Source organism: Dermacentor andersoni, chromosome 3 (assembly GCF_023375885.2).
Source record: "Dermacentor andersoni chromosome 3, qqDerAnde1_hic_scaffold, whole genome shotgun sequence".
NCBI lineage: Eukaryota > Metazoa > Arthropoda > Arachnida > Ixodida > Ixodidae > Dermacentor > Dermacentor andersoni.
The window spans coordinates 315,116-343,019 of NC_092816.1; the positions used below are offsets into that span (position 1 = coordinate 315,116).

The window sequence follows — 27,904 nt, forward strand, 5'->3', positions numbered from 1 at the left end:
TTTTATATTTACGTATGCACAAGAAAATGCAAATAGAGAAAAGTTGATGACGAAGTTGTAGTCGCCGATCACACCCGCCGTCCGTTGCTCCTTTTACACCTTGCGTGATAATTGTTCAGTCACTTCCCCCAATCCGTCGTGAAGAGAACAATGACATCAAGTCCCGTGAATCCGGAGGTCGGTTGCCCTTTGGCTAAAAAGAGAACTTGGTCGGAAACGTATGCACATCATTGGGCACAAACAGGCAAAGGAGGGGAAGGTACGCTGACTGAGGTGATGGCGGTATGATTGCACTGACCGTCTCCGGCTTGGACAGGCTAATTTGTGCGGCTGACAGGCGATGGCTTTATCATTGCACTGACCGCATCTCGGGCTTGCACATGCCAATTTGTGTGGTTGACAGGTGATGGCTGTATAATTGCACTGACCGCGTCTCCGTCTTGGACATACTAATTTGTAGGGCTGACAAGTGATGGCCGTATCATAATAATTGCTCAAACCTCTCCTGAAAGAGGTACTCCCGCGCTGGTCATAAATCATCCGTTTTGAGAACCATTTTGACGAGGCCGTCGGCCAGTTCCCCATAATGGCGCGAGCCGTGACCGGAGGTTGTCGCGGGGCGAACGGCCGATCACAACAGCCCTATAGAAAGGGCCGCAATTGAAACATCGGCTAACCGTGACGACATCATAAAACCCGTTGAAAAGGTGGTGCAGTCGTCATTACGGACAAAGCCAGTTACCTAAGTGAGGCTCACAGACAACTTAATGATCAGTCATTCTAGAGGCACCTGAGTTATGACTCGACCGAACTGTTCAAAACCACGGGAAAGGAAACTTTAGACAATCTCGCGAAAGAAAACAAAATTGGAAAATCTGCACTTAAGTCATTGGTCCCACTATGCCCGGTGGCTGGTATATTTTATCTACTTCCCGAAATCCATAAGGAAAACAACCCAGGCCGACCAATAGTTTCAGGATTAAGACCCTCACAGAGAACTTGCTCCGCTATGTAGATAACCTTATCAGTTCAATTCCTCCTTAATTTATTCTTCGTATATTAAAGACACTAATCACTTCCTGTCTGATATCGCTGACTTGCATGTTCCAAGCGATACTCTTCTAGCCACACTAGACATGGCGTCGCTCTACACGAACTTTCCCCATACAGATGGGATTCAATCTGTACTCCGTGCATATAACAACTCTGTAGACGACAAACCCATCGGCGGTTCTAACATGCCGATTCTGGCACTAATCCTTGAACTTAACGACTCTAAATTCGACGACGAACATTACGTTCAAACTAGGGGTACCTACATGGCACGAAAACAGGTCCCAATTATGGTAACATATTTATGGACATGTTAGAAATAAATTTCTTCGTTGCTCTCGTGACCTCCAACCATTCCATTACAAACGCTTCATCAATGACATTTTCTTAATTTGGCACCAAAGTGAAGCTGCATTACTTTCCTTCATTACTCAATTTAACAAGGCGGGAGCGTCAATTTCCTTTTCCCACTCCTATTCATCACTGAGCATAAACTTCCTTGACATCTCGGTATCTCTGTGCAATGGTAACTTAACGACCAATCTTAACAGAAAGCCCGCTGACCGACAGCGATACTTGGATTTCAAAAGCAGCCATGTCAAACATTGCAAAACGAGCATTCCCTACAGCCAAGCTATCCGGTTCAAAAGAATTTGTTCGGACGACAGTGAATTCACTCGCAACTGTAACCAGCTTTGTAACGCACTAACCGTACAGATATACCCTTCACAAATAATTGACGATGCCCTTAAATGGGCCGACTGTCTCGACCGGAAGGATCTCATCTCTACGGACAAGCGATCGGCACCAAATTCACGAACTAACGTTATCCTAACACACTCTGCATTATTTCTAACGTGTCGCACATTCTCAGGAAGCATTATAATTTACTGACACAGAGCGACCGTCTTAAAAAACATTTTCACAGAATCGCCAAGAGTGGTCTATGGTCACTCTAGGACTCTGCGTAACCTAGTAACCTCTTCCAAGAATAAAACGATTGCTCCTGCTGCTTGTCATACCTGCGATAAGCCCCGTTGTAAAGTTTGTACACATATTACCACATCAAAGACTGCTAGAATAAGAGCATCCAATTTTTCTGTTAAAATCAACGGCGAGTTCACTTGCGACCGTACTAACATCATCTATCTGCTTGAATGTTCAGTGTGTCATATGCAGTATATCGGTCACACCGAAACATCTTTGCGTATTCAAGTAAATAATTATATATATATATATATATATATATATATATATATATATATATATATATATATATATATATATATTGAAGCGCACAGTTGAGTGACGCTACTTTAATAACTTTACGTTGGGTGAACTTGTGCCCGTCAAACAGCTAAGCAAGAACCTCGCTATAACGTCCACAGTCTCTTTCGCCGCAGTCCCGCACTTCTTCCCTCGTGTTCTGCGTTCATAGCACGTTGCTACGATTGCGCGTTCCTTGCGAGCCTGTGTTGCCCGCTTCACTGCCGCTATCTTTCGCAGGTAGCAGTAAACAGCTGGACGGACGCAGGAAGCGGCTGGCGCGCGTAATTTGAAATCAACTTGTGTTATTGTCCCCCTTCCAAGAGTGCATCGTCCCGATGCTCATACAGAAGGCGGTGGTTTCTAGACTGTCATGAACTCGCAATGTTTGTAGGCGGAAGCAGTTATTGCCGGTCGTAGTATGGTTTCAATCGGAAGACATAGACGATTTCTGTTCGATGCCGCCGTCGTGATGAGGTTACTTGACCTTCTGGAGCAACTTCATAGTTCAATGGCCTAATTCGGCGAATTATCCTATACGGACCAAAATAACGACGAAGAAGCTTCTCGGATAGGCGGCGCATCCGTGCGGGAGTCCACACCCATACTTTGTCTCCAGGTGCATACTGGAAGTCTCTTCGTCGCAAGTTGTATCGGTCCGCGTCAGTTTGCTGCTGCTGCTGAACGCGGTGTCGCGCCAGCTGCCGTGCTTCTTCGTCTTTTTGTGTGAAGTCGCTGACGTCATTGTCATTTTCGAAGGTCTCATCTACTGGTAGCATTGCATCTAAGGTTGTGGTGATGGTACGGCCAAAAACGAATGGGAAAGGTGTCATTTGAGTCGTCTCTAGTACAGCGTTATTGTACGCGAACGTTGCGTACGGTAGTATCCTGTCCCATGTTCGGTGCTCCATGTCCACGTATATTGACAACATATCAGTCAGCGTTCTGTTCAGTCGTTCAGTCAGCCCATTTGTCTGCGGATGATATGGGGTGGTTTTTCGGTGACTGGTGTGCGTCAATTTCATGATGGCCTGTGTCAAATGCGCAGTAGATATGGTTTCTCGGTCCGTGATGAGAACTTTAGGAGCGCCATGCCATAGTACTATGTTAGCGACGAAAAAATATGCTACTTCACTGGCCGTTCCTTTGGCAAGACACCCTGTCTCGGCATATCGAGTTAGGTAGTCAGTTGCAACTACGATCCAACGCTTTCCTGATGACGATGTGGGAAAGGGGCCAAGTAAGTCCATTCCCACTTGTGCGAATGGAGTTTCCGGTGGCTGTATCGGTTGTAGGAGACCTGCTGGCTTGAGTGGTGGTATTTTACGTCTTTGGCAGTCCCGGCAGGTTCTTACGTAGTATTGCACAGAATTCAATAACTTTGGCCAGTAATACTTCATGCAAATGCGAGCGAATGTTCTGCTCACTCCTAAATATCCTGCTGATGGGTCGTCGTGGCATGCTTCCAACATCTCGAGTCGTAACTTTGAAGGTACGACGAGCAGAAACGTCTCTGCACTATGTTCAAAATTTGTTTTGAACAGGACATTATTTCTCAGGACGAACGACGACAAGCTGCGGACAAAAGCTCGTGGAATGTGGACAGGATGTCCTTCTAGGTAATCAATAAGCAGGCGTAACTCCGCGTCAAATCGCTGATGCTGAGCCATTTGTGATGTTGTCACAGCTCCTAGGAACGGGCAATCCTGTTCATTTTCCCTAAGCATAGATTCCGTGTATTCAATCGGTGCACATGACAAGCAATCTGCATCACTGTGCTTGTAACCGGACTTGTATACGACCGTTATATCGTATTCCTGCAGCCGTAGACTCCATCTTGCCAGCCGTCCAGATGGGTCTTTGAGATTCGCCAGCCAGCACAACGAATGATGGTCGCTGATAGCTCGGAATGGTCGGCCATATAAGTATGGTCTAAACTTGCTGACGGCCCATATCACCGCGAGGCATTCTTTGTCTGTCGCTGAGTAGTTCACCTCAGCCTTCGAAAGTGTTAGACTGGCATACGCAATGACTCGTTCCTCTCCGTTTTGCCACTGAATGAGGGTGGCACCAAGGCCTAAATTGCTTGCGTCTGTGTGAATATCAGTTTCGGCTTCCTCATCGAAATGAGCAAGAACTGGGTGGTTCTGAAGACGCTTTCGGAGCTCATTGAAAGCGTTCTCCTGCTCATTCAACCAGACGAAAGGCGCGTCTTCCTTTGTTAGCCGCGTTAGTGGTTCGGCGATCCTTGAAACATTTTTGACGAAGCGTCTGTAGTAGGCGCAAAGTCCTAAGAATCGCCTAACAGCCTGTTTGTCGGTTGTTTTTGGAAATTTCTCCACTGCCGCAGTCTTCTCGGGGTCCGGGCGAATGCCTTCTGAACTTACGACATGGCCGAGGAAAAGAAGCTCGCGAAAGCCGAAATGACATTTCTGCGGTTTTATCGTCAGACGAGCTGATCTAATAGCTTCCATCACAGCCCGCAGTCGTTCTACATGCTGCTCGAAGGTGGTAGGAAAAAACCACGACATAGTCAAGATAAACGAGACAGGTCTGCCATTTCAGACCGGCGAGCACAGTGTCCATCATCCGCTGAAATGTGGTAGGTGCGGAACAAAGGCCGAATGGGAGCACTTTGAACTCGTACAGTCCATCTGGCGTCACAAACGCTGTCTTTTCACGATCTCGTTCGTCCACTTCTATCTGCCAGTAGCCGCTTTTGAGGTCCAAGGAGGAAAAGAATTTGGCATCTCGTAGTCTATCTAGAGTATCATCGATTCTTGGAAGTGGGTACACATCCCGCTTTGTGACGGCGTTCAGCTTTCGGTAATCAATGCGGAAGCGCAAGGTTTGGTCTTTTTTCTTTACAAGTACCGCAGGCGACGCCCACGAACTTGCCGACGGCTGAATTACGTCGTCTTCAAGCATTTCCTTAACTTGACTTCCGATGGCTTCCCTCTCTTTTGGTGACGCTCGGTAGGGATGCTGGCAAATAGGCCTCACTGATTCGTCAACAATTATCCGATGTTTAGCAATAGATGTCCGCCGGACTTTGGATGACATTGAAAAACACTCGGCGAATCCTCTTACGAGGGTCTCTATTTGCTCCCTCTGTCTGGGCGATAGGCCTGGTTCGATGTCGATGGCTGCAAGGACAGAATCCACATCTTGGAAATTCGATGGTGAAGACTCTGGAATGCTGAGATCTGTAACTTGGACGAAGTTATTAAGGCTGGCAATAACGGTTCCCTTCGCGACATGTGGCACCTCATTTCCAAAATTAGTGAGGAAAACGTTGGCACATCCGCCACGCAGCTGAACAAGGCCTCCTGCCATGCAGATCCCTTTTTCGAGTAGGAGACTGGTGTTGCTGTCTGCAATTCCTTCGTAGTCGCTGAACGCGTCGCTGCTGACTGAGACGGCTACACTGGATCTCGGAGGAAGCATCAAGTCGTCATTGGCAATGTAAAGGGCGTCGAATTTTTGTTCAGTGTTGAATGCTGCGACAGCGTGCTTGGTTGAGAAGGAAACACATGATTCCCGCAAGTTGATTATAGCGCCATTATCCTGCAAGAAGTCCATGCCAATAATCAAGTCTCTGGAGCACTCGGAAAGCACGATAAAGCTGGCGACGTACGTGAAGCCTCGTATTCCTATTCTAGCCGTACACGTGCCCATCGGGTCGATGAGGTGTCCTCCTGCTGTGCGAACTTGTGGCCCTTTCCAAGGAGTCAGCACTTTCTTCAGTTTCCTGGCGAGCTCACTACGTATTACCGAGTAATCCGAACCTGTATCCACTAACGCGTTCACTTCGTAACCGTCAACAAACACACGTAAATCGGAAGCAACGTCGCTCTTATGGCACTGGTTTCTGAGTCCCTCGTCATCGCTCGGAATCATTGATGGAGGTTCTTCTCTTTTCGCGTCGGCAGCGGCCTTACCTCCCGAGGCCGCTGACTCTAGTTTTCCCGACGCGGGCTCTGTGAAGGGCGTCTTGGGGAGCTTGAAGACGGGCGAGGGCTCGGTGACCGATGCCTCAGCGGCGCTGTTGATCGAGGTTGGTGTTGCTGGTAGGCGTATGGGAAGCTTTGACGAGTAGACAGGTACTCATCGATTTCAAATGGACGCTCACCATTTCGAGGGCAAGGTGCGTTCACCGGAAAACCACGAAGCCCTGTCTGGCGATAGTGGCACATTCTGTACAGGTGGCCAGCCTCACCGCAGTGGTAGCAGAGAGGTATTCGGTCAGGAATACGCCATACATCGGTCTTCCTAAATCTTCTTTCGGGTGGCGGCAGCGTATTTCGAGGCATCGAGCCATTCATAGAGGAAGTGGCTGCGACGTCGGCACGTCCGGGAGTTTGCCGCAGCACATCGGCATACGAGACGCTCGGCTGGCGCAGTAATGGCGCTTGGGGCTGCGCACTCAGCTGAGGTTCCCGGACCGCCTGTCTGACCTCTTCGCGAACCACGTCTGCCAGGAAAGAGGGCGTTGGAGCGTTGTGGTCAAGCCGTAGCCTCTGAAGCTCTTCTCGCACTACAGATCGCACGATCTCCCGTATGACCTCCATGCTGTTTCCTATGGCGGCTGGAACTGAGCCTACAGAGGTGATGCTCATTTCCCGGTTGTACATCCCTGATCGCTGTTGCAAGGTGCTTTCCATTGTGGTCGCCTCAGAACGAAACTCAGCGACGGTGCGCGGCGGGCTCCGAACCAACCCTGCGAACAGTTCCTGTTTTACGGCCTCGCATTAAATTGCGCAGTTTCTTGTCTTCGCTCATGTTCGGATCAGCTCGGCGGAATAGGCGGGTCATGTCTTCTACATACATGGCTACGCTTTCATTGTTCCGCTGGTTTCTTGCCTGCAGGGCAGCTTCGGCCCTCTCCCTGCGGTCGGTACTCGGGTAAGTCGCAAGCAACTCCCGCCGGAAAGCATCCCACGAGACAAATGTCGCATCGTGGTTACCACGTTCGTGCGCTGTCCTCTAACGCGAAGTAAACGTTTCGTAGCTTGCGCTCTCCGTTCCATCCATTGAACTCAGCGACGCGCGTCTCTCCGTTCCACCCATTGAGCTCAGCCAGTCCTCTGCGTCTTGTCTTGAAGTGTGTCGCCATGGAAAGGCTCTGGCGTCATTGGCGAGTTCACCACGATGCGAGTTGGCGTGATTTGAGTTGCCATCTCGGTAGCGTTTCCGTTAGCAGATGCTGATGCTCCGATAGAATCCGGCAAAGGTGAAAACTCGGGGGGCTCACCACGTAGGCGACGGCTGCTGCGTTGGTGAACAGGAGTTAATTCTATGGGTCCAAGTCGCCGTGAGTCCGGGCTCCTTTCTCTGACTCAAGAAGGGCTTGAAATCATACCCCGCACCTCCACCAGAACTGTAACGCACAGTTGAGTGACGCTACTTCAATAACTTTAGGTTGGGCGGACTTGTGCCCGACAAACAGCAAAGCGAGAGCCTCGCTAAAACGTCCACAGTCTCTTTCGCCGCAGTCCCGCACTTCTTCTTCTTCCCTCGTGTCCGGCGCTCATAGCACGTTGCTCCGATTGCGCGTGCCTTGCGAGCCCGTGTTGCCCGCTTCACTGCCGCTATCTTTCGCAGGTAGCAGTAAACAGCTGGACGGACGCAGGAAGCGGCTGGCGCGTAATTTGAGATCATCTTGTGTCAATATATATATATATATATATATATATATATATATATATATATATATATATATATATACCGCCGGAAGATGACGCGAAGTGCACATGCCCGGAAATCCTAACCATGTAGGCGTTATCAGTCTCTCGCACGATCAACAGAACCGATTCTTGCCAGAGACAGTGAAAACGGCAGAGAAGCATTCTTTAATGACACTTATTATCAGTACACTATTATCAACAGACTGGGCGTGCTTAACCGCAGTCAGGCCGGATTACACAGTGCTGAGGAAGTAAGAGCTATTTGGCCTTATTAGAAAATTGAAGAAAGACAAGTATGCCCAGCCGGGTGTAGATTTCCCCTGTTCTGCCTTCTACTCGTCGCGGCACTGTTTACCACACTGCGGGGGCCCTATGGGAGATCTTCAATGACGCTTAGTCTGCGTCAACAGAGTCCACCTCATGCGTGTGACACATTCACCATTAAATTTCTGATGCGCGGCAATTATTGCGCTAAGTGGTACGGCGCCACACGTACAATGCCACCTTATTTTTGTCTTGGACAGCAAAATGTTATTTCCCGGCAGCTCAGCAGCTGAGGGACGCAGTGCCATCGCGTGTCTGACTTCGGCTCGCACGAGTTCGCTCACCATTCGGACCATTGGTTTCGTCTTGACCCTCTTGGCCCTGGACGCATATCGCAGCGTGTTGATCGTCTCGTGTGCGTTGGAAGAGCTCGGAGAAACGCAGGCTATCTGCACAGAAAGGTGAAGCCCTCTCACAATTAATTAGTGCTACCTTGCGTTCGCTGCAACATACCAGACGTGCAAAATGTCATGCATGTCCGGTCCTGCGTCGGGTGCAAGGAACGCAATTGCTGGTTTCTTGGACATCAGCGTCTAGGTAGATCGTAAAGACAATTTTCCGCGTAATTTCCAGAGGTTCCAGTTGGTTATTACCCGTTAACGGGGAAAATATGAAAGCAGTAACCTACCGCATCATCTGTAGAAATGTGTCGAGAATTTTCGATATGTCTCAAAGAGCCTTTCTCTTACAAACGCGCACTCACGATTAGAGCCATTCCACTGCCGCCGAGGCTGTCGGCCAGCAGCTTGGTAAGTGTGCTGTCCCTGTACGGGATGTGGCCCGTCCGCTTCTTAGGGTCCGCCAGGCAAGATATGCAGTTACCTATGTATGCAAATAAAATAGGCGACAAAAATATTACAATTTCATTACTTCTCTGTTCGCGAAATTCATTAGAAGATGGTGTGCTCATGAAACAACGTGTTTGTATAAAAGCTCACGACGGTTGCGCCTATTCCGTACACCTATTCAATACGTATGAAAGCACCATGCTGTATATACAGAAAATAACTACACTACACTATGTAAGCAATTAAACCTTCGGGCCATGTGTTTGAATTAAAATGAATTGAATTGCACCTTATTAGAAAAAGTGTGGTCATACAGAAGAACATTGTTATAAACATCTGCATCCGTAGCATCATGCTGGTATAGATCCATGCAACAATTGCATGCATAAGCTCGGAGGCAGGAAACGCATATATGCCTCAATTTAACAGCATAGCAGGTGAGCATTCAAAACAAGGAATAACAAATATACATTCATACATCGGTTTAACAGCATATGACGATAACATAGAAAACATAGAAATTAGGACTAAAGAACACCCTACGTGTACGTTCTATTATCGCCGCTTGATTTCCCAGCCTGTTATACACGACATATTAGCGGGCCAGCTATGGCCAGTTGGTGATATGTTCAAGCCGTTTTCCGCACCATATCCATGTTTCCATCACTTCGTTCTTACAGCGACTTGTCACAATGGGTATGCCAGAAAAGGGCAGCGTTGGGCGACTATTCCGCGTACGAATTTGTTTAAGATGGCGTACGTTTCACGGCAGAGTGCAGCGGTGGCGTAAAGGTAGAACAACCGCCTCGCGTGCAAGAGGTCCGTGGTTCGAATCCCGGTGTCGCGCAATTTTCCACCGGATTAAACACAAAAAAACCGCGTGTTGATAAAATTGCATAAACAGGCCTGGAGTGTGGCCTGATCCCGGTGACCAGAACCGGTAACGCACTCCCTCACCAGAGCAGGATTGGCCACCCTGGTGCAGTACTTGGCCACAACCTCCTATATGAACACAACAATCAAACCCCGGCCCCTCAGTCCCCAGCAGCTGCGAAGCAACTGACCACGGCGGCGGTCAGACCTGCGACGCAGCAGAGGGTGCTAAGAATCCCTGGCTCCGGACAGGCCGCCATGGGAAGTCTAGCAGTGCTATTGGAGAAATTAGAGAGCAGCAAATGGGATATAATAGGGCTCAGTGAAGTTAGGAGGTCAAAAGAAGCAATTACAGTGCTAAAAAGCGGGCACGTCCTGTGCTACCGGGGCTTAGCGGAGAGACGAGAACTAGGAGTCGGATTCCTGATTAATAAGAATATGGCTGGTAGTACCATACAGGAATTCTATAGCATTAACGAGAGGGTGGCAGGTCTTGTTGTGAAACTTAATAAGAGGTACAAAAAGAAGGTTGTACAGGTCTACGCCCCTACATCCAGTCATGATGACCAGGGAGTCGAAAGCTTCTATGAAGACGTGGAATCGGCGATGGGTAGAGTGAAAACAAAATACACTATACTGATGGGCGACTTCGATGCCAAGGTAGGCAAGAAGCAGGCTGGAGACAAGGCAGGGGGGGAATATGGCATAGGCACTAGGCATAGCAAGGGAGAGTTATTAGTAGAGTTTGCGGATAATGAATACCTTCTTCCGCAAGCGGGATAGCCGAAAGTGGACGTGGAGGAGCCCGTACGGCGAGACTAGAAATGAAATAGACCTCATACTCTGTGCTAACCCTGGCATCATACAAGATGTGGACGTGCTCAGCAAGGTGCGCTGCAGTGATCACAGGATGGTAAGAACTCGAATTAGCCTAGACCTGAGGAGGGAACGGAAGAAACTGGTACTTAAGACGCCGATCAATGAGTTAGTGGTAAGAGGGAAAATAGAGGAATTCCAGATCAAGCTACAGAGCAGGTATTCGGCTTTAACTCAGGAAGAAAACCTTAGTGTTAAATGAACGACAATCTTGTGGGCATCATTAAGGAGTTTGCAATAGAAGTCGGTGGTAACTCCGTTAGACAGGATACCACTAAGCTATCGCAGGAGACGAAAGATCTGATGAAGAAACGCCAATGTATGAAAGGCTCTAACACTACAGCTAGAATAGAACTGGCAGAACTTTCGAAGTTAATCAACAAGCGTAAGACAGCTGACATAAGGAAGTATAATATGGATAGAATTGAACATGCTCTCAGGAACGGAGGAAGCCTAAAAGCAGTGAAGAAGAAACTAGGAATTGGCAAGAATCAGATCTATGCGTTAAGAGACAAAGCCGGCAATATCATTACTAATATAGATGGGATAGTTGAAGTGGCTGAGGAGTTCTGTAGAGATTTATACAATACCAGTGGCACCCACGACGATAATGGAAGAGAGAATAGTCTAGAGGAATACGAAATCCCAAAGGTAACGCCGGAAGAAGTAAAGAAAACCTTGGGAGCTATGCAAAGGCGGAAGGCAGCTGGGGAGGATCAGGTAACAGCAGATTTGTTGAAGGATGGTGGGCAGATTGTTCTAGAGAAACTGGCCACCCTGTATACGGAATGCCTCGTGACCTCGAGCGTACTGGAATCTAGGAAGAACGCTAACATAATCCTAAACCATAAGAAAGGGGACGCCAAAGACTTGAAAAATTATTGACCGATCAGCTTACTGTCAGTTGCCTACAACCTATCTACTAAGGTAATCGCAAATAGAATCAGGAACACCTTAGACTTCTGTCAAGCAAAGGACCAGACAGGATTCCGTAAAGGCTACTCAACAATAGACCATATTCCACTATCAATCAGGTGATAGAGAAATGTGCGGAATATAACCAACCCTTATATATAGCCTTCATTGATTACGAAGAAGCATTTGATTCAGTCGAAACCTCAGCAGTCATGGAGGCACTACGGAATCAAGGTGTAGATGAGCCATATGTAAAGATACTGGAAGCTGAAGCTATCTATAGCAGGTTCCACAGCCACCGTAGTCTTCCATAAAGAAAGCAACAAAATCCCAATAAAGAAAGGCGTCAGGCAGGGAGATACGATCTCTCCAATGCTATTCACAGCGTGTTTACAGGAGGTATTCAGAGACCTGGATTGGGAAGAATTGGGTATAAGAGTAAATGGAGAATACCTTTGTAACTTGCGCTTCGCTGATGATATTGCCTTGCTTAGTTACTCAGGGGACCAACTGCAATGCATGCTCACTGACCTGGAGAGGCAGAGCAGAAGGGTGGGACTAAAAATTAATCTGCAGAAAACTAAAGTAATGTTTAACAGTCTCGGAAAGGAACAACAGTTTACGATAGGTAGCGAGGCACTGGAAGTGGTAAGGGAATACATCTACTTATGACAGGTAGTGACTGCTGATCCGGATCATGAGAGTGAAATAATCAGAAGAATAAGAATGGGCTGGGGTGCGTTTGGCAGGCATTCGCAGCTCATGAACAGCAGGTTGCCATTATCCCTCCAGAGAAAAGTGTATAACAGCTGTGTCTTACCAGTACTCACGTACGGGGCAGAAACCTGGAGGCTTACGAAAAGGGTTCCACTTAAATTGAGGACGACGCAACGAGCTATGGAAAGAAGAATGATAGGTGTAACGTCGAAGGATAAGAAAAGAGCAGTTTGGGTGAGGGAACAAACGCGAGTTAATGACATCTTAGTTGAAATCAAGAAAAGTAAACGGGCATGGGCAGGACATGTAATGAGAAGGGAAGATAACCGATGGACATTAAGGGTTACGGACTGGATTCCAAGGGAAGGGAAGCGTAGCAGGGGGCGGCAGAAAGTTAGGTGGGCGGATGAGATGAAGAAGTTTGCAGGGACGACATGGCCACAATTAGTACATGACCGGGGTTGTTGGAGAAGTATGTGAGAGGCCTTTGCCCTGCAATGGGCGTAACCAGGCTGATGATGATGATGACATCAACTTAAATTGGTAAAGCACGCGTAACGCTACTTTCGGCGCGTATATTGCTGCCCTCATACCGGGAAATCGTCACTCAAAGCCGTCGCTCGCGTGGAGTTCGGCTTGTAGGCGACGAGTGAACGCGACAGCCATCGCCTCGCTAGTCGCTTTCGCGTGCAATATCACTTGTATGGGGTTTATACTTGTACATACATGACTTGTCCCTACATGTACGAGCCGATTGCGAAGTGCCGGCCTCTCCAAGAAGCAAAAAATGCTGGTGCAAGCAGTGCTTTCCACACGAACGAAGGCGAAGTGTTAGCATATCCTTGTGTTGGAAATGTTCTTTGGCGAGTATGTTTTTTGCTAAGCTGCACTCAGCGATCTAGTGAGTACGTTTGCGGGCGAACAACTGTAGTGTTATGTCCCTGCATGCCTGCTCGTAGGACGTAAGCGGTGAAGCGATCTTCAGCATTTGTGCGCTGCCCCAAAGCTGTCGGCAATCTACACAGACAGTTTAAACGCGGTAAAAGTTTACCGGCTGTTGTAGCGCGTGTAGTATAAAACCTTCATCAGTGCGCCATCCGCACGCTACTCGTAACCGGCGAATTCCGTCGGCTATGTGAGATGGTCGGTATCTCTATGTGCGCGAGAAAAGGGGGAGCGCAGCGTCCTGGCGTGAGCCGGCTTTCCAACAAACGCACTGCGTTATGGTAGCTGCATGCAGGCTGTTTCACAACACACGTGCGAATAAAAAATTCGCGCCGCTTGGCGATGAAACCTGCGTCTACGGTGGGACATAAACACGCACCTTCCGTTCAGCGTGCTAACACGAAGGAGAACCCAAAGCACGCATTACTGATACTCTGGTAGTAATCGTCGTCACGTAAGTGGTTAGAGAACAGCACTGTCGTTCTTGAGCGCTTGAAGTTCTTTCGCTTCACAGCAGCCTCCCACATTTAAAGCTACGTTCATCACAAAAGCTTCTTGTCTTGCGGGAACTAATGGAACATCGGAACATCGTCGCGGCCGCTGGTGTTCGTGCAACCGTAGGCTGCACAGAACGCCGGCATGATTGGCCTACTAGTTCAATTGATGCTGCGCACGTCAACTACCACTCTACATACACAAGAACAAAGGAATGTAGGGTCGAGCGAAGCAGATTAGCACGGCACGCACGCAGAAATAAGCACGGTCAGGCACGGTCGCGCAGACTGCGAAGCAACGGAACACCAGTGTTGACGTCACTACGGCGCGGTTTCCGGTCTCCACTCGCATGGTCAGCGTCAGCAGCAGCGCGCGGCGCTCGACGGGGGGCGGAGCTACAGCGCAATTTTAACCGACGATTACGTCGATACCAAGCGAAAAATCCCCCCCCCCCCCCAAATTTTACCTGCATGGTTTATAAGGTTCCTGCATTCGTATATGAGCGTCTTATTGAATTCGACGGATTCTTCAGCTTCCCTCTAAGCATTTCTTGTGTTCTCTTTACTACCCACAGGCCAGTGGTCAGGTAGAAAGATTTAGCCGGGTCCTCAAAGAGTTCATACAGATTGCTACTCTGGAACAAACAGACCTCAGATTTGCAGTCTTAGAATACTTGGCAATTTACAGGTTTGCTACGCACATGACTACCGGTGTGTCTCCAGCTATGCTGCTCCATAGTTGTCAGCCGAGGGCTCGACATGCCTCCAATGCATCCAGAATTTGTTTCTCCGAAGTTGCGTCAGGAAGTGAAGCGTAGAGTACGCCAAAACAGGAAAATACCAAAAGTATGTAGACGGTCGTTGCGCATAAAATTGTCTCAGTTTCAACCAGGAGATCTTATCAGAGTAGGTACCTCACGGAAATTTGGTCCTAAATACTCTGGTCCATTCAAGATTTATCGTAACGTAGGTCGAAGTATTTTCCAGCGTGAAAATGGCAAGCGCTGGAATGCTTCTAAACTAGTGAAATACCAGGTAGAACAGGTTTCTCTTGAAACCTTAGATGAAAGGAGTCATTTCAATCACAACTCATCCCTTGATGATAGTTTTCCACGTTTTCTTCCAGTTCCTACCCGTACTGGTTTTCCTGCTGCATCCACATTACAACCTCGAGTTTCACCTCCGCGACCGGGTTCACCTCATGCAGAAGCTCATGAGCTTCCTTCGGACACTCCCTCCCAAGACACAGCTCCTGAAGGCACTCAGGACACTGACACACATTACAGTTTCTCTACGAGTAACCATTCCTCTAATCCTACTCTACAACCCGAACCAGTCCTCCGTAGGTCTACACGTCATAGACAACCTCTGGTACAGTTTAAGGATTATGTTTCCAAGTAGCTTTCTGCCTTGGTTTATTGTCTACAAAGGTTTCAACCCTTCCATGCGAATTCGGCTCTTACGCCAAAAATGTTTCCTTTCATGTTTCTTAAGTAAATAGTACACAGGTTGTATCTTTCAAAAGGGGGGATATTTCTGGCAGGATAGAGGTGCAATGCGCACGTCTCCAAGTTACTCTGCGTTTGCTGCTATACAGTACTGCGTGTCACTTGCAGCTTAAACAGTGGATCCTAGTGGAAGGAACCTCTTCAAAAATGTGTTGAGGCCTTTCTATGCTAACAGAAAGGATACCTCACATCTCTTGTACCTTACATTTCTTGCAGCGCAACCGTGCAGTACGCACATTATCACTACGGTACTGACCGTCATACGAATTTGTCTTGTTTTGCAAAAAAGTATCTTGCATATTATTTAGGTCCTGCAGTATCTTGCAGTGTAAACGTGCCCTATACGCACAATCTTCAATCCCCGACAACCACAGAGCTGCCTCGAGTCAGGCTCAGAGTGTTGACCCATCAGTGTTGTCCAAGAGGACACATGGATGTTCGCATTGTCTGTTTCTTGCACTCGGTGAACTCTCATCATGTGTGCTCCGTACCTGCAAGTATGCATCGCATCGTTGTACTCCCAAGACGGGTACTCTTCAGAACTGTAGTGTAATTGTGTTCATGAACTTGTGTTCATTTTCCGTCTTTATGTGTATGCTTCTTTCTTTAAAATTTGGGAAGCCAAAGATGTCTGCTTAGAAAAAAAAAAGTCTGTGAGAGCCAAATGTACCTGAATTTTCTACTGTATAAAGATGTCATCACCAGCACTTGTCTTACAGTGCTCACATATGATCTCTAGTCAACTCATTTCAAGTTAAATAACATGGTATGTTAGTCAGCAGCCTTTCCACTGCGTTTATTTTTTCATTTGGCCGTCGCCAACTAAAATGTGTAGATTACACATGTCCATAACTGATAATAGTAGAAATTCATATTCATAATATAATGATAAATGATAACATGCCCAAAGCTTACAGTGGAAAATCTTCATTCTGTAATGCTTACACTTCTATGTTCTTCTGTCAATTATTACTGTTGCTTTCGTTGCGAGGAGAGCGAGTAGTGCATTATTCTCTGAAGGGAGAGGTGATGTGATATCCTGTGTCAGCTTCCAGTTCGTTTTCGGATCGTTACCTCCGAGGGCGCCACTCAGCGCCAAACGCTGTAAGTATGCCTGCTGCGTTTCCCCTCGCTGGAATAAAATCATTCATTGTCTGGTCCCAGACTCGAGCAGTCCAGCTCTTCCGTTGCCGCGCTTCGCGCACCGGCTGTTAGGCTTCCTGTTGTAGGTACCCTGTACGGCCGGCCCGCCGAAGCTATTACACCTAGCATCTGCATTTCTACGCAGAAAGCAAGCACACGTGCTCCTTCTGCATACGTGGCGAGCACGCTGTTGATACGCCAGTACCAAACGCTCCCTTCAGGCTATGGACGATTGTAATCTTTACACTACCACAGCCCAGCACCCGATCTCCGGTGCCCAGCACATGCATACTTTACGCATAGGAAAGCAAGCACACGTGCTCCTTCTGCATACGTGGTGCGCACGCTGTTGGGACGCCAGCACCAAACGCTCCCTTCAGGCTACGGACGATCGTAATCTTTACACTATCACAGCGCAGCACGTGACCTACGGTGCCCAGCACCTGCATACTTTACGAATAGGAAAGCAACACGTGCTCCTTATGTATACGTGGTCAGCACGCTGTTGAGACCCCAGCTCCAAGCGCCTCTTCAGGCTATGGACGATTGTAAACTTTACGCTATCACAGCCCAGCACGCGACCACCGGTGCCCAGCATTTGCATACTTTACGCATAGGAGCGCAAGCACACGTGCTCCTTATGTATGCGTGGCGAGCACGCTGTTGACACGCAAGCACCAAACTCTCCCTTCAGGCTATGGACGATTGTAATCTTTACACTACCACAGCCCAGCACCCAATCTCCGGTGCCCGGCACATGCATACTTTACGCATAGGAAAGCAAGCACACGTGCTCCTTCTGCATACGTGGTGAGCACGCTGTTGCGACGCCAGAACCAAACGCTCCCTTCAGGCTACGGACGATTCTAATCTTTACACTACCACAGCCCAGCACGCGACCTACGGTGCACAGCACCTGCATACTTTACGCATAGGAAAGCAAGCACACGTGCTCCTTATGTATACGTGGCGAGCACGCTGTTGCGACGCCAGAACCAAACGCTCCCTTCGGCTACGGACGATTGTAATCTTTATACTATCACAGCCCAGCACGCGACCTACGGTGCCCAGCACCTGCATACTTTACGCATAAGAAAGCAAGCACACGTGCTCCTTCTGCATACGTGGCGAGCACGCTGTTGAGATGCCAGCGCCAAGCGCTCCCTTCAGGCTATGGACGATTGTAATCTTTACACTATCACTGCCCAGCTCGCGACCTCCGGACCTGCATTTTAACGCGACAGCGTTAACGAGCTCGTCATAAAAATTGTTACAGCGCAAAGACATGCAACCACAAAGTATCAAGGACGGGCCACAAGCGCTGCGTCCAGCGCTTGTGTGTGTAGTGATTATTAGGTGAAGGGAAGAGAGAAGTGCAGTGCCGTAACTGTCTCTCAAAGGAGGACACCTCAACAGCACTGCACAGGGTAGGGGAAGTGGGGAGAAAAAGATTAGAGAGAATGAAAGAGGGCGGAAAAAAAAAAAGACAAGAGGGTTGAAAAAGAAGAAGAAGCAATGCGGGGCTTATATCCGCGCTCTCAGTTGTGTGTCGACAAAAAAGTCGAGAAGGGCAGCAAACGCTCTCTTGGCGATGGAGGAGCCACCATAATGGAGGCGTGGGCTGCGGGAAATAGGAGTTCTGTCTCCGTGTTACAGGGTAGACCCACTCGACGATAGGATGTACAAAGCGCGGTGCGCTCAGCGTCGAACGATGGGCATCGCAGCAGGAGATGTGCGAGAGTCTCATCCTCGCCGCATTCCGCACATGCGGGGCTGCCAGTTCCGCGCAGTCTGTGCGATCGGGCGGCGGTGCTGTAGCAGCCGACGCGGAGACGGAGAAGAAAGGAGCGGTCCCAGCGGGAGAGGCCGGCGCGGGGGAGGAGGCGAGGGGGTGTCCCCGCCGCAACACGTGAGTCAGGGTGATGCGCGCGGAGGGTGCGCGTGATAGTCGTCCTGGCCACGTCGAAGCGGGAGACAGAGGTGGCGAGGGGGAAGCGAGCCGCGAGAGCTTGCTTCGCGAGGGCGTCAGCTGCTTCATTTCCGGGCAGGCCAATGTGCGCGGGGACCCACTGCAAAACCAAGTCGCAGCCCTGATTAACGACATGGCGCAGTTTCGATCCCACGCGCTGCACAAGTGGGAGACCGGCATAGTCTTTCCGCAGCATGTGCAGAGCCGCGCGCGAGTCCGTGAGGATCGCAGCAGAGGAAGCACCACACTCGTAAAGAAGGTCAGCCGCGAGGTCAATGGCCGCGAGTTCGGCGACTGTTGATGAGGCAGGGAAACGGAGGCGGCACTGACGCGACGCAGGGATGTCCGGTGCTGTGCACGCGGCAGCAGCGGAACCATCACTGGAGACAGAGCCGTCAGTGAAGACCAGGAGGCGATCACGTAGGTGTTCGTGAAGCAATGCAGCCGTCTCCTGTTGCATGGCACACAGTGCTGTTCGGCGCTTGCTCGTGACGCCCGGGACGCTGGTGTTAACGTCAAGGAGCGGGGAGGCGTGCGGCGATGGCGGCAAGGGGAGCAGTTGCGGCAGAGACGCGATGCGGGTGCTGAAGTCGGTGGCATGCTGACCCATGCCCGAGCCCTCGAGGGTGTGGAGGCGGCACACGAGACGCTGGCCCTGTGGCGACCGTTGCAGACGCTCGACATGGTGAAGCGCCTGTTTCCTCGCACGAAGTGAGGGCGGCCAGTTTCCCGCTTCGGCGAGAGTTGCCCCCACTTGCGAGAAGCGAGGAAGCGCGTACATCTGGCGAACTGCATTGCGGTGTTCGACGTCGACGGCCCTCCAGTTGGCTGCACTGGCGTTGGTGAGTGGCAGCGCGTAGAGCACTCGCGAAGTTGCAATCGAGTTATAAACTCGGAGAGCAAGGTGCGGTGTGCAGCCACGGCCACGGGCGAGCAGGGAGCGTGCGGCGCCTGCAACTTTCCTTGAGTCCCTGCACAGCTTGGTGGTGGCCGCATTAAAGTTCAGTCGGCAGTCTATGTGGAGGCCCAAATAGCGGACTTTTCTCTGCCCAGCGCTTGTGTCCCGTCCTTGATACTTTGTGGTTGCATGTGTTTGCGCCGTAACAATTTTTGTGTCAAGTATGCACCAACTCGCCCAGAAAGAAGTTTTAATAACGAGCTCGTGTCGCAGAAACACCGGTGTCGTCGATGTCGGCGGCGTTGGCCATGAGCAAAAAATCCCTGAAGGCAATTGATAAATAAAAACAACTTGCAAGATAGGCTGGGTAGGAATCGAACCAGTCTCCGAAGTGTGAGACGGAGACGCTACCACTCAGCCATGAGCGCGTTGGTTCAAAGCGCGACAAAAGCGACTCTGGTGAATGCGGTGTTGCCTTAGAAAAGAGCCGTAGAAAGTTATACTGCGGTGTATATCTGTAATTATGAGCATGTAAATTACAGAAGTCGCAGTTAAACGAGTAGCGAAGTACGTTTCCACTACATTTCTTCTGCGCTTGGTGCAGATGCAGAGTCATCTTGCGGCAAACACAGAAGACACCCTCCTCGCAATGTACGGCGCTGCCCCGACAGATGGCGCGCCACTCGCCCTCTTCTTCCCTTCGTCTCGTTTGAGCGCATTGGGGCCATGCGGGTACCGGTGCGAGGATGTCCCAATACCCTTGCGTTTAAGTTTTCTCGCTGTCTCCCCTTCCATCTTCCAGCGTGCGTTACTCGAACGCTCGTGTTTAGGCGACGCGGCTGCTCTTTCCGCTCACAGCGCGATTCCTAGGTGCAGCGTCCGATGAGGGATGCCTCTGACGTGATCGCTGCGCCGTAGCGCGTCTGGTGGGAAAGCGTCCCCTGCGATGTGTGCCGTGCTGCTGGCGAGGAGTCATGCGTCTGCGTGGTGCTCCCAAGCGAGATAGAGGACGATCCCATCGAGGCATCAGCCCCATGATCGCGTCCGCCTTCATGGCGCGTCGCGGCCAGGCTATCCGTGCCGATCACGGCGTTTTGCTCGCGCAGATCGTTTCTCCCTCCGAGACACCGAGTTCTTTGGTTCGTTCCGCTTGCTCAGGCGCACGTTTCGTCTTTGTGTGACTCAAGAGCACGCTGAGCGAATGAGTGGGCGGTGCGAACGGGGTGCGATAATGCTATCGCGTTCCACTCTTGAAGGCGAAGCTTAAGCGTCCTCCAAGTTTTTTTGCGGCTTTTCCCTTCCGCGTCTGGGCAAACGCAAAACCGTCGCACGCGAATCTGCGTCAATTCAGCGTCTGTTCCAAGCAACCAAAAGCACTGTCAGACGCGGGCGGACTAGGTGACGCCGTAACACATGTGCAGCAGCCACGCGCTCGTAGCTTTCTCTTCATTGCCACAGAAAGTTGTTCGCGAGTATAGTGACTTACCGTGAGACGATGGCCTAAACTGCAGACGCGTAATGGGCAATCACTATATCAGGTGACGTACTCCTTTCTTGTCGTTTAATTCGAACTTTTCTTCCTTCTAGCTCTCATACGACTCCACAAATGAAGTGCGCTACCACATTCGAACTTTTCTTCCTTCTAGCTCTCATACGACTCCACAATTGAAGTGCGCTACCACATCGGTTGCACTTTTAAGTTATCGCAAGAAGTTCATCGCCAAAAAAATTCGTAAGAAGTGCGCCGCTAGTGAATTCAGCCATAGAATTGCACACTAGAGAAGTCATTACGGCTATCGGTCGAAACAAAATGTGTGTAGGTTGTGCGAAATTTAATTATGTGTCAATAAATGTATGAATAAATCAATAAATAAACCCGGCAACACCCATGTCACGATGACTGTTGACGTTAATGTGATTAGCATTCAAGCAATGTAGCGATGCATTATTTTGCCAACGCCGAGACAAGTCACGTATGAGCCGCGGACTATCGGCTATAGGCTCCTCTCTCGCTCTTCCTTTTGGATACGCTGTACCTTCAAGCGGCTTGCGCGTATAGTTGCCCTCCTTTTCCCCCTTTTTATTATCCCCTTTTTCCGTGGATATTCGAGGTGTAGGGCTAAAGTGATGGATAGATAGCCCAAATAGGCTTAAGTAAGCTAAGTATGCTATTTACATTAATAAATAAACTGAGTTAAGAGATCATTCATGTTAAACAGCTCCAAAAACAGGAACAAACACGGACAAGAGCACATGACAGCACTGGTCTTGTGCTCTTTCAAGACCTTGCCTTTCTTTTTTTGCGCTGTTTAAAATGAATGATTCGTACCAACTAGCCTGCGCCCAAACCATTCTGGGCTAACTATAATAGAGCTTCCTTCCGGCTGCATTGTCCTTTTATCAGAAACGTCACTTCCATTTTTCGGAAGTTACTGCCATTTTTTTCTTTGTTCAGTCGTGTTGATTGCAGTTCAACAAAATAGTACACATGTGTAGAAATACAATATATGAAGTTAGTGCCTCAGTGTCGATTCCATGTGCGTCTACATTGTCGTCGTCCTGTAGCATTATATTATGACATGAGTCATCATCATTATCAGCCTGGTTACGCCCACTGCAGGGCAAAGGCCTCTCCTATACTTCAACTACCCCGGTCATGTACTAATTGTGGCCATGTCGTCCCTGCAAACTTCTTAATCTCATCCGCCCACCTAACTTTCTGCCGCCCCCTGCTACGCTTCCTTTCCCTTGGAATCCAGTCCGTAACCCTTAATGACCATCGGTTATCTTCCCTCCTCATTACATGTCCTGCCCATGCACATTTCTTTTTTCTTGATTTCAACTAAGATGTCATTAACTCGCGTTTGTTCCCTCACCCAATCTGCTCTTTTTCTCATCCCTTAACGTTACACCCATTATGACACGAGTGCTTTCACATAAATTACCCGAATTTACATTTTACTTGTCAATCCCACTGGTCCTGAAAGGTTAAGGGCAATCAGCACGACTGCAACGACATTAAGTTAGTTACCGAGCTTAGCTATGAAGTAACCAGTTCAGGGACTTCGCTTGTCGCACCAATTCAGACCGCCCAGGCCTCCTAAGCGTGCAAGGCTCAAGTGGTCTAGCGCGCGAAAGCTGCGCTTGTACCGCGCTCCCGTAAAAACCAGCTTCTCTAATTCTGGCAACAGAACGTTTCAGCTCAGTACACAAACAGTCAACAAGAGCCGCAAAGATTTCTTGCAAAACTAGCACCGCTGGCATGTTACCGAGAACAAGAAGCGACTTGTTGATGTTGTTCGCCTCGACAAGCGTGTTTCCGCGGCTCCGCGTCTTCTTGGTCTTTTCGGAGCCGGCGAGGTCGACGAGCGAAAGCTTTCCCTGGCGACGGATGAAAATGTTCGGGTCATCCGGGTCGCGTACATCGGAAGCCAAGTTGATGGTCAGGATGCTGTGGCTGCGACTCGAGTACTCGTTCATCTCGTGGCTGCGTACCTGACGGTTCTTGCGGCCTGCAGAAATAAATGGCAACGCTATCGATGTATAGGTTCAAGACTGTTTGAGCCGTAACATCACATTCGGTCGAATTCATGCTTTAATCTGCGTAGTGTTCACTGCAGTCGCATGTTACTTCACAGTTTAAGGCAAACGCGCTCTAAAGCTGTACGCATACACAAATACTGTAAAAATTAGACGGCGGCGGCTGCCATCGTATAGCTCACCAGTAATCCACATTTCGCGCCCGCAATGCGGAACATATGGTTTTGCCTTCCACCCGTGGCAAGTTGCTCTTTTGTCCGCATTCATTTCTGCTTTTCTGAATATTTCTACACTACAATTATAAAAAAAAAAGACGTCGTCTATGCTTTCAGCTCCTTGACTGACTTTGTTTGGGCGGCTAAATTAAGTTCACAAATCCAGCGCTCATGTCGAAGTGTAAATGACGCAAAGCTTTCGTGTGGTTTATAGAACCTTGTTTGTGCTGCGTGTGTTTTCTCAACAGCAACGCAATGTCAATTTCAACGTTGTACGCAGAATCAAATCGAAGAACCAATGCATTGCCTTGTCAAGCCAAAAGTAGATTTGAAACGGTTAAGTAGGATGTGTCTATCGTGCAATGTCATGTACTGAAGAGTTCAAGTGGTGCATTTTTCCATCGTGCAACTCATGCTCTGAAGTCCGGTAACATAGTCCTTATTTTAGTGCAAGGTCCGTACACACGAACTTTGACAACGCGCACGAACGCTAGTGCTCACAAAGGTCATGGTGGCTATTGCGAACACAACATGTCGCAGCTTCGCCCGAAAGGCGAAGCATCGAATGCGACAGCAAATTACTAGTCAACATATACTATAGTCAACTATACGAAGTAAGGGCAGTAGTTTTATCGACCGTATCAACTTGGAAACATTCCCTTACTAACTAAATTAACAAGCGTGGTATCATCGCGCACAGGCAAACATGATCACATCACACTCGACAACCGCGGACACTCGCCACGAAACGCTGGCGCGAGCAAGCGCGGCCGCAACAGCGAGCGAAGTGACTTAAGTAGTGTCTATCGCTTCAACGCAAAAGGCTGCGGGAACACGCATCGCGTATGAGCCGTCCCGTATCAGCCGTCTGCAGATCGCTTTCTAGATAGGGCACGCGTCGCCGCGTAAAGTGCGCAGTTGCTGCCGGAGTAAACACCGCCGCCCCAACTCCCTCCCGCACTGCCTCCCCGCTTGCCTCCCCCACGTGCGGGAGGTTAAGCCGTGATTGTCGGTTCCCCTTGTGCGCGGTCGCGAAATACGCATTTGCTGCCAAAGACCGCCGTCCCCATCCCTCTCTCCCATGCCCCCACCGCCTTTTGAGCGACGGGAGACAGCTTGTTTCCTCTCAGCCTTCCTTCCTTGGGCACCCCAGACTGACCCGCCATCGCCAGCTGCTGTCGCGCGTTCTTTCACTAGCACGTACAACACACGGCGCGCGGCGACGGTGTTATTGTCTTTGCACTCTATAGGGAGCATCACGCCGACGGCAAAAGTGCCCCTGCAGTGTCCATATAATCGCTGTCGCAATAAAATGTAGTTGATGGGAGGGGGATTCCGATGGGACAGTGTGCAGTAACCTTCGCGCTGATACTCCTCAGCGGTTCTGTTCCTGTTGCGGTGGCGCAGTGGCTATGGCGCTCTGCTGCTGAGCATGAGGTGGCTGGCTTTGCGCCTGGCTGCGGCGGCCGCATTTCGATGGAGGCGTAATGCAAAAATATTACTGTTCGCAACTTCGAATTTGGGTGTAGTATAGAACGTTGTACACATTCTTTAGCTCGCTAATATAGTCCATGTTTAAAGTATAGTTGAAAACTCCGAGGCAACAGGCGCTACTGTTGGGAGCTCGATTTTGCATTGGAACTATTTGCAGTGTACTCTTGAATAGTCTGTTGGCTATCAGTGTGTCTAAACCGCACTTCACAATTGCGAAAAAAGATACACGATTAAAATGTGACGCCCTCTCCTGTGATACCATTTTGCAAAGGAATTGTTACCTGTTCAAGGCATACACCAAAGAACACTCACCCCTTACTGCATGATACGCATGGAGCAACTTCTACAATAACAGAATCGAAAAAAAAAGAAAAATCACCGACGATTACGCTGCTCCCTGGTGCCAAATTCGAGCGCAGCTCTATACGTGTTTTCGTTTCGCGTGTCAATATTCCGTATTATGATTATACATGTACACGGCTTATGTTAGGAAGCGAACGCTGTGAGTAGCGCGCTTTGTTTCCATACAGACGACGCGTGCTACTCTCGCGGCACATCGTAGCCATTGTCGCCGCATAGCCCGTTGTGCGCGGCACCACGATTTCTCACGCTTTTGTTCCACCAAGGACGACAGTGACCCTTCGTGGCAGGAAAATCACGCCACCAGTGTCAGCAGCGACAACACCCAAAGGAACGTCACAAGTTGTTTTTTCATCCACTTTTATAACCATTAATTCATTTCCTTAATTCAATTAGTAAGTACAAGTAATTTCCCCTATGTTTCTTTCGTGTCTTTGTTGGCTTCTCATGATATATTTCACATAAAGTTATTCATGTATGGGCTGCACCACATTGTTTCTAAGCTCGTCTTGTAGTGGTTCTGCAGTATTGGATCTTGCCGTAGAGTGCGGGAGTTAGCCGACGTTGAGGAGGATTTTGAGATGAAACTGAAGGTTTATTTGCATTATTTAAAATAATAACACAAAGTAATTAACAGTCATAAAGTCACTGACAGCCTGCAGCAAATCGGCCGCTGCGGCCCGCGGCAAGAAGGAAAAAATTGGCAGTGGCTTAGCTCGGCTATGCCAGGATATACGTATCGAAAGCTAAGGCATAGTTAGCCTTGGTTAATCTTGATTGCAAGTCCAGAGTAGTCTGGTTGTCTAGCTGTGTTTAGTGGTGCAGGTTGAGGCAGCTCTTCATTCTGCCTCTCTCACTTTCTGTCTAGCTGTGTTGCGGCGTTTAGCCAGCCTTTCGGCGCGCTGTTCGTCTGTTTCCGGGGCGATTCGTTTCCTCTTCATCTCGTTCCGATGTCGATTCCAGGCCTCCTCCTGCTTATTAGAATTGTTGCCGTTCATACTGCCGCCTCAACTGTGGTTGCGGCACACGCGCGCTTTCCTTTTCAATCCTCCGACATGTTATCAGCGAGCGGAAGCGAGCGCAACGGCGAGGAACGCGGTCTGAAGTCATACCAAACGGCGGCGGCCACAGAGTTTCATATTAGTATACCTAGAGGGAAATCTGGCGCTGCGATCGTTAAACCACCACGGGAATGATGGGAAGTACAGGCTTCGGATTGGCGTTCTATTGACTGGCGAACTAGTCTACAAGTATTTATTGGCAGATTTGGTTTCGCTCCAAGCGCAATTGCTATAACCTGCAGTGGGACAGTGCAACGAAAAGCTCTCTGCCTTTGTTATGTTGCTCGAAGTGGCCATAGCGCGCTGGGCCAGCGACTAGGACGATGTTTGTGCCGCGGGTGTCGAAGCCCTGACGAGAAAGCGACGGCACCGTAAACGTTGAAAGTACATGTTTTCAGCGTTTGGACCTTGGTTTGTTAAGTGTGTTAGGTTGGCGCTGTAGCGTTACGTGCTTTATGAAACTTCAGAATAGGAAAAAGAAGGCACTACTTATACAATACATATATACAGTTGCACTTCTAGTGGCTTGACAATCAAATTTTATTCAAGGCTTCATTATGCGTTGCTCGTTTATGTGCTCATTGAAATGCGTGTTTTAGGACTTTGAGAACACAATTTTACTTGTGGTAGGAAAGGTTGCTGCCTCCTGGCTGTAGTCTAGTGTCGCGAAATGGGTAAGTGCAAACCCATGCCATAACGCTTCGGAAGCGGTACATCAATATAATATATGATGAAGCATACTCGTAGGAGGCCACTAGCGCCCTAGCTAGCACTGCAGCAGCAGCTTAAAAGTACTTGAAGACGTTCAGCAATCGTGGACCCCGACCCAGTCTTTCGAAAGAGCGAGAGAGCTCGCAAGTGATCAAGGCAGAAAGCTGGGCTAGTTGGTGTGTCATCATTAATCAAAAGACTACGCAAATAACAGTGACACACACAGTCCTGTTTAGCGCTCGTCCTGTTGTCTTCTCGATCTGTGTCCCTGTTATTTGCGCTAGTCTTGATTAATGAGCTCGCAAGTGCCTGTCGTCTGCGAGAAAAGTCTCGCGTTTGCAGCGAGCAGGCGTCGTAGCAGACGACACTTGTAGCATTCCGCTCAAGGGCGCAACACTTTCTCACAACACAACGTTTTTATTTCCGTAAATACTTGATGAGTATATTTGTATAAGTACATGCACGGTTCTTATTGCTGTTGCAAAAATAAATGAATAATTATTCTCTGTCGTTAAATCGAGAACAGAATTGCACAAGAATGCATACCCTGGTGTGTCCTGGTGATAAAACATAGTAAACCGTGCTTCCATCTCAAAGTCATACAAAGTTTATGTAGCGTGTTGTACATTATATAACTTACGGCAGAAATAAAACTAGATTTTACGCGATAATATTTAAGTATAGCTTTGTTTACTGCGCCACAAGCGAACTCCATTAAAGATCGAAGTCAATCCGAAGCCTATATTCCCATCATTCCCATGTAGGTTGAGGCAACGCTCATGAGAGCCCCCGTGGACACTAGCGCCACATTTCCCTCTAGGGTATTTATTTAGAAACTCTATGGCAGTGGCGGAATGGTGCGGCGCAGCGCAGCGGCGGAACACCTGTGGCTTAAAGCATCTTAATCTTCGTAATGTAGTCATCATCATCATCATCATCATCATCATCAGCAGCCTGGTTACGCCCACTGCAGGGCAAAGGCCTCTCCCATACTTCTCCAACTGCCCCGGTCATGTACTAATTGTGGCCATGTTGACCCTCCAAACTTCCTAATCTCATCTGCCCAC

The 27,904-nt window shown here is 49.0% G+C and overlaps 1 protein-coding gene across 1 annotated transcript in view; it reads right to left on the bottom strand.

The window, feature by feature from the left end:
• Window positions 1-27,904, bottom strand: part of LOC126520649 (kinesin-like protein KIF12) — a 421,689-nt gene that overhangs the window by 200,660 nt on the left and 193,125 nt on the right. The window contains exons 8-10 of the mRNA XM_050169444.2: window positions 22,726-22,968; window positions 9,034-9,152; window positions 8,615-8,719 (exon numbers count right to left, since the gene is read on the bottom strand). Coding sequence (XP_050025401.1) covers window positions 8,615-8,719; window positions 9,034-9,152; window positions 22,726-22,968 — 467 coding nt within the window. The remainder of the gene's footprint in view (window positions 1-8,614; window positions 8,720-9,033; window positions 9,153-22,725; window positions 22,969-27,904) is intronic.